Source organism: Octopus bimaculoides, chromosome 5 (genome assembly GCF_001194135.2).
Source record: "Octopus bimaculoides isolate UCB-OBI-ISO-001 chromosome 5, ASM119413v2, whole genome shotgun sequence".
Classification (NCBI taxonomy): domain Eukaryota; kingdom Metazoa; phylum Mollusca; class Cephalopoda; order Octopoda; family Octopodidae; genus Octopus; species Octopus bimaculoides.
The window spans coordinates 49,371,348-49,378,826 of record NC_068985.1 but is presented as its reverse complement, the minus strand read 5'-3'; the positions used below and the strand labels follow the sequence as shown (position 1 = coordinate 49,378,826).

Below are 7,479 nucleotides of genomic sequence, written 5' to 3'. Positions count from 1 at the left end.
CCATTTTTTAAAGCAATAGTTTGATTTGAGAGATTTTTGCCAATCTATGTAGAAGAGCATAGGACCACATAGAAGCTATCATTTTAGATATCCATGTATGTTGTGTGTGTATATATCTGGAGTATCTCATCTGTCAGTAGTACAGAGCTTAGTCATACTATATGGCACCTGTATGCATGCATACATACATACATACATACATATATACATACATATTTATGTATGTACATACATATGTATGTATATGTACACATACATATATACATACATGCATACACATACACACACACACACATACACACACATATATATATATATACACACACATACATATATAGTGTGTGTGTGAGTGTGTTTGTGTGTTTGGGGTACTGTTAATTATATGTATTTAGCATAATTAGTGAAGTCAGACTGTTTTGTATCTCTATAACAAGCTGTCATGGCTAGTTACAGTTTATAGCAATCTAGAACTGGTTCACCTCAGTTTTATTTCCTGTGTTTTGGTGTTTGTGTCGTTCTGTTCCCTTTAATCTCTGCATCCACTTTGTTGCTGGCATTGGTCAGATGAATATTTAAATCTTGGATATCTGTAAACTGCCTTCTTTCTTTCCCTGGCATTCCCCTTCCCTTCTCTTCACTCCTTCCTTTCTTCACCTCCATCTACATCTGCCCACCCTGTTTGTCTCCTCCCTTCTCTCCTTGTCATCTTTCCTTCACCTCTATCCTCACTCCCTTACCCTTTCTTTTTCCTGTTGTCTTCATTCCCTTTTGCTTCCCTTTTGTTGTTTCCTTTCATTTCATTCTTCTTTTCTTCTCTTTCCCCTCTCTCCCAGACACCCTTCTTCCCTCACTAAACATCAGTAGAGCAGAAGATAAAATCTTAGTGGTCACAGCTATTACTAGGGAAAAACCCATTTTTTCATAATATGAGGTGGGATTAAAAATTTGAATTTGAAATTAAGGAACTATACAGAAAAAAAAAAAACATACAGAATTCCTACATTTCATTTTTTATTACAAAATTCTTAAATTTTCTAGCTAGCAGTAATCATGTCTAGCATTGTTTCATTCTTTTTAGAAGTCATCAGCCTGACATAACCTGTGATCAATTTAACATTTTATTACGTGAGATATTTCATCAGAGATTAAAAAAATTACAGTGTGGTGGAACGTCTTACTCTTTTTTCTCTTTTACTCTTTTACTTGTTTCAGTCTTTTGACTGTGGCCATGCTGGAGCACCACCTTTAGTTGCGCAAATCGACCCCAGGACTTATTCTTTAGAAGCCTAGTACTTATTCTATCGGTCTCTTTTGCCGAACCGCTAAGTTACGGGGACATAAACACACCAGCATCGGTTGTCAAGCGATGTTGGGGGGACAAACACAGACACACAAACACATACACACAAACACATACACACATACATATATATATACATATATACGACAGGCTTCTTTCAGTTTCCGTCTACCAAATCCACTCACAAGGCTTTGGTCGGCCCGAGGCTATAGTAGAAGACACTTGGCCAAGATGCCACGCAGTGGGACTGAACCTGGGACCATGTGGTTGGTAAGCAAGCTACTTACCACACAGCCACTCCTACGCACTTTTTCTTCATAGCTCGTTTGTAGTTCAGGGATTGAGAGAAAAGAGAAAAAGCTTTTAGTGTTTATATATAGGATAATAACTGTTTGCTATTTATTTGATTGTGTGTCCTTGCATTCTGAGTTCCAATTTCATGCAGCTCCTCTTTGTTCCCAGTCTTCTGCGATTAATGAAAAAAGTATAGAGGTGGTCAATGCAACAAACTATACCCATAAAAATGTGTTTCCCTCCAACATGTCCACACTACAATAACTGAATCCATTAAAAGAATAAAAGATTAAGTATGTTTAAAATATGCTGTGGCTCTTATATATTCATGTTTATCTTTATCTTTTATAGGAATCTGAGAAACAAAAAAATATCAGGTACAAAATTGTGGAGGAATTACTTAAGACAGAAAGGGCATATGTTACAAAGTTACATCTTGTTGATCAGGTAAGTTGATCAGTGTTAATTTTTAATATTTTCTGTTTTTTGCTTTTGTTTTTGATTTTCACTCCTTCATTTTCTCTTCATTAATTATATATATGTTATAGTTGTTGTTGTTGTTGGTGAGCAGACCGAGATTGGTTTTGATTGAACATTCCTATGGCACACGTAGGTAGATGGCAGAATGACTAGCCCTGATGTACAGACCTGTTGTTCCACATACACCATACCTAAGGACCTTGTTGCACACTCTGATGTGCAGTGAAGAATCATCATAAGATACAGGGTTACAATTGGGATATGTATTTTAAATTTGCAGAAAATTTGGAAGGCAATGTGGTTGCTGATTCCAGCAGGTCAAACAAGCACATAAAGGCTTTTTTGTTAACTTTTATATTTTTTCTTTTCTTTTTTCTTTTACTTGTTGCAGTCATTTGACTGCGGCCATGCTGGAACACCACCTTTAGTCGAGCAAATCGACCCCATGACTTATTCTTTGGAAGCCTAGTACTTATTCTATCGGTCTCTTTTTGCCGAACTGCTAAGTTATGGGGACGTAAACACACCACCATCGGTTGTCAAGCGATGTTGGGGGGGGGGGCAAACACAGACACACAAACATAAACACACACACATATATATATATATATATACATGTATACGATGGGCTTCTTTCAGTTTCCATCTACCAAATCCACTCACAAGGCCCGAGGCTATAGTAGAAGACACTTGCCCAAGGTGCCACGCAGTGGGAATGAACCAGGAACCATGTGGTTGGTAAGCAAGCTACTTACCACACAGCCACTCCTGTGCCTGTGTTGATATTTTTTATGGTTGCTTTCTTATGTTAGTAAAACAAGTGGCTCTGTGGTTGCATTGTTTGCTTTATAAGTACATGGTTTTGGGTTCAATCCCACTGTGTGGCATCTTGGGCAGATGACTTCTTTAGCTTGGACTAACAAAAGCCATGCGAGTGGATTTGATAGATAGAAACTAAAAGACGCCTGTTGTGTGTGTGTGTGTGTGTGTGTGTGTGTGTGTATCGGTGTCTCCTTGTTTTGACATCATGTGTTTGTTGTAAATGAGTGTCACTATCATGCAGGTGGTGTCCTTTGTTTCCAATCTTTCGGGGAAACATCTCAAGCCATGAGGACATGGAAATACATAAAGATTAGTGAAAGTATGAGCATTCAGCCCGCAAAATCTGCCTCAATAAACACAATCTGAAAGAGTGGTGATTAAAATCATCATCTTCATCATCTTCATCATCATAATCAACAACAACAACATCTAATGTCTGTTTTCTATGCTGGCATGGCTTAGATGGCTTGAAAAGAATTGGCATGGCTAGGGGAAACCACACCAGGCAACATGATCTGTTTTGGCTTAGTTTCTACAGCTGAATGCCCTTCCTAATGCCAACTACTGGGAAGAGCATCCAACTGATAAGATATACATATATATATATACACGCACACACACATGTGCATATATCTATACACACGCACACACGCATATATATGCGTACATGTACATATATATAGGGTGTGATAAGTAAATTGTTGCCATTTTATATTTTCAATTTCGCGCATTGTTTGTTTTTGATTTTGTTGACTATACAATATAGTAGGGTCAGTTGGGCACCATCTGTGAGAAAAACAACATCACGATGCAATTCACTCTGTCAGAAATTTGGAAACAATATGCTGTACTGCTTGGCATTTGTGCGGTCAGACAATTTCTGGGACCACATCACCCCTAACATTTGGCCACCTAATTCCCCAAACTGCAACCCTCTTGATTATTATGTGTGGGGTGCAGTTGAACGAGAGACCAACAAAACTCTTTGTAACACCAAAGATGAACTTGAAGGCAAGGATTATGGCTGTATTCACCAAGGAGACCGTCCAGAAAAGTTACAGGAGATTCCAAAGTTGTCTGGAGGCCGTGATTGGAGCCAGTAGTGATTTTATTGAATAAATTTACTCTTTAGTATTTCAAGATAAATGTAATTTTGGTAAATATATCTGTTAAAATGAGACGTCAGTGTTATTTTCGTTTTTGTGTAATTTAGACGAAAATATATTCACTGCACCATACACACGTGTAAATAAGTATGTATGTTTATGTCTTCTTGTCTGACCAGGGGTGAAATATTATCTTGCTTGGAAACCAGAGATGGTTGGTAATAGGATGCATATGTAACCAGAGAAAATCTGCTTCAATAAACTCCTTCTAACCCACACAAGTTTGGAAAAGTGTACTTTAAAATGATTGTGCGTGTATGTCTGTGTCTGTGTGAATGTGTTTATATTCTGTAATTGGATGAAAAATGACTGGACTATGGCAGTATTCTATATGGTCATTTCCCAGTCAACAAATCATCCATTAGCTCTGCATTTTCAAAGTTGAGTGGGAATGGAAACTTTGTTACTTGAAAAACAGGTAAGGATTAGTGGCAGCATAGGCATCCAGCTGTAAAAACAGTACTTCAATAATATGTATTTGGCTTACCTATGTTTGTATGGAAAAACAGAAGTAAAAATGTACAAATCTTACAGTTGTTTGCTTCTGTTTACTTGACCAAGTGACACCATAGTTCTCTTCCATAAGGTGACCAAATAAATCTTTAAGTATAAATTATATCTTAATGTCATTCTATCATCATTACGTTTCTTGGAATCTTGGAACACAAACAGTTAAAGTTATCTCTAATGAATTGAGAATAATTCTTTCATGCCAAGAGAAAAAATAAACGGTAACATCTGCTATAGATATGAACTCACAATCTATGGTTTGTGAGGTGAAGACACACACACACTCACACACTCACATATTTGCATACATTGACGTAATACTCAGGCATTCTCTCATGTACATGCATGTAGTCACACACACACACACTTGCATACACACACACATTTGCATACACACACACGCTTGTATACACACACTCACACACACACATTTGCATACACTCATATACTCAGGCATGTTTTCTCATGTACATGATTACTCTAGCTCACATACGCACACAAACCCACTCATGTACACACACACACACACACGCACGCACGCATGCACGCACACACACACACACACTTACACACACGCACACCTATTTACATACAATCATGTACTCAAGGCTGCAATCATACCATCAACACAATACACACAGCAATAGACATGGCTGTGTGTAAGACATCCAGCTGTATTAATATGTTCTAATAAGTTAACATTTCTTTAATGTACAAGAAAAAGAAAATTGTGTTTATTTTGGTAGAAGCTATTGATTATCTGTTCAAATTAGTAGTCTAGTCAAAGATTAGCAGGAATATGGTCAAACAGCTGTGTTGGTTGAAGCATGGTGATGGAATAGGAACTGGCATATAACAAAATGAAGAGCCAGGAAGCATACAGTTTGCATCTAATGAACTTGAATTAACTTATGTAATTAACTTGATTGAGAAGCAACGTTTTAAAATAAATTTTCTATTTCACTAAGTTAACAGTGATAAAATATTTGGACAGCTTAGCTTCAAAAATTTGTAAGATGTGTCAGACTGGACAATTGATTAATCAAACAACCAATTAAGTAGTTAGCAAACCTATTAATTAATCAATCAAGAATCAGTGATGCTTAATATTTTGATAGGTGGATGTATCAGAGATGAGGAAACAATGATTGGCGCATGTGACACATAAACACACACACACACACACACACACACACACACACACACACACACACACACACACACACACACACACACACACACACACACACACACACACACACTCATCAACATTGCTGTTGATTACTGTCAACTGTCACATTTATGCAGGCCTAGTACTGAAGTGTGTGTGTGCTCTTGCGTATGCACATGCATGTGTGTGTGTATTTGTGTTTCTGTCTCTTGATATTGGTTAATAGTTGTAAATGAATTTCACTGTCATATAAGTGGTGTCAGTCATTTCCAATATTCTGCGTAAACATGTCAGGCTATAGGGAAATAATACCTTTCTTGGAAACAGGTGAGGGTTGGTGACAGGAAGGGCATCTGGCTTTATGAAATCTGTCTCAATAAACTCCATCTGACCCATGCAAACACAGGTTGGACATAATTTGTTGAAGCAGATTTTCTAAAGTTTCCTGTTGCTAACCCTCACCTGTTTACAAGAAAGTAAATAGTTCTCTTTGATCTATGACATGATTTTACCGAATATTGGAAATGAACAACACTGCTTATATGACAGTGATACTCATTTACGACTATCACACGATGTCAAGGCATGGAGACAGTAACCTACATACATACATACATACATACATACATACATACGTACGTATGCACATACAGATATATGCAACAAGCTTCTTTTCAATTTCCACCTACCAAATCCACTCAAAGCTTTTTAGCTGGCCCAGGGTTATAGCAGAAGACACTTGCCCAAAGTGCCACATAGTCAGATCCAGAACCATGCAACTGGGAAGCAAACCTCTTAATATACAGTCATGCCCCTCCCACACACTCAAGCAAGTATATACTGATATCACTAATATTTCTATCACTACATTTATCAGTTTGGTGATTGTTCAGTTAACTAGAACATTGAGAAACCATTGAAGTTGTCTATGATTTATTATTCCTATTATGTGGGAAAAAATCTTCCACAGACTGCTCCATTGATGCCTGTATTAGCATGCGAGACAAACCTAGATACGAATCATTGAATCACACACCACATACAGTACAGCTCCCCACTTCCCTTCACTAAATCTCAATATCAAAGAATACACTTCGCCATTACCATTTTCTTTTTAAGTAAATACCATCGAGCATTATTCTGAAATGTATCAGGCATTTATCCAATCCTTCTCCATGACAATTTAATCTACATAACTGTCTCCAAACAATCCCAATATAGTTGCCTCTATTTACATATATTTCCACCAAACACTATTTGAATATTCAATGATTCAATGGATGGAATAAATTTTATTTTTAACACATTTATCTAAAGGATCTGTTCAGTTAGACACGACTTGTGTGAGCTTACTGCTGCTGGATGAATGTCATGAGGTACATGCATGTGTCTTTGTATTTTTGGTCAGTTTGTCTGTTTATCTGTCACTCTGCATCTTTTATTCACACGCACACACACACATGTGTGTGTGCATGTATGTGTGTGTGTGCATGTGTGTATATATATATATATATATATACATGTGTGTGCATGTATATATATATATATGTGTGTGTGTGTGTGTGTGTATGTATATATATCATCATCATCATCGTTTAACGTCCGCTTTCCATGCTAGCATGGATTGGACGATTTGACTGAGGACTGGTGAAACCGGATGGCAACACCAGGCTCCAGTCCGATTTGGCAGAGTTTCTACAGCTGGATGCCCTTCCTAACGCCAACCACTCAGAGAG

At 37.5% G+C, this 7,479-nt stretch overlaps 1 protein-coding gene across 1 annotated transcript in view; it reads left to right on the top strand.

Moving 5' to 3' along the window:
• Nucleotides 1–7,479, top strand: part of LOC106874958 (FYVE, RhoGEF and PH domain-containing protein 2) — a 499,830-nt gene that overhangs the window by 385,805 nt on the left and 106,546 nt on the right. The window contains exon 6 of the mRNA XM_052968055.1: nucleotides 1,946–2,041. Within this exon, the coding sequence (XP_052824015.1) occupies nucleotides 1,946–2,041 (96 nt within the window). The remainder of the gene's footprint in view (nucleotides 1–1,945; nucleotides 2,042–7,479) is intronic.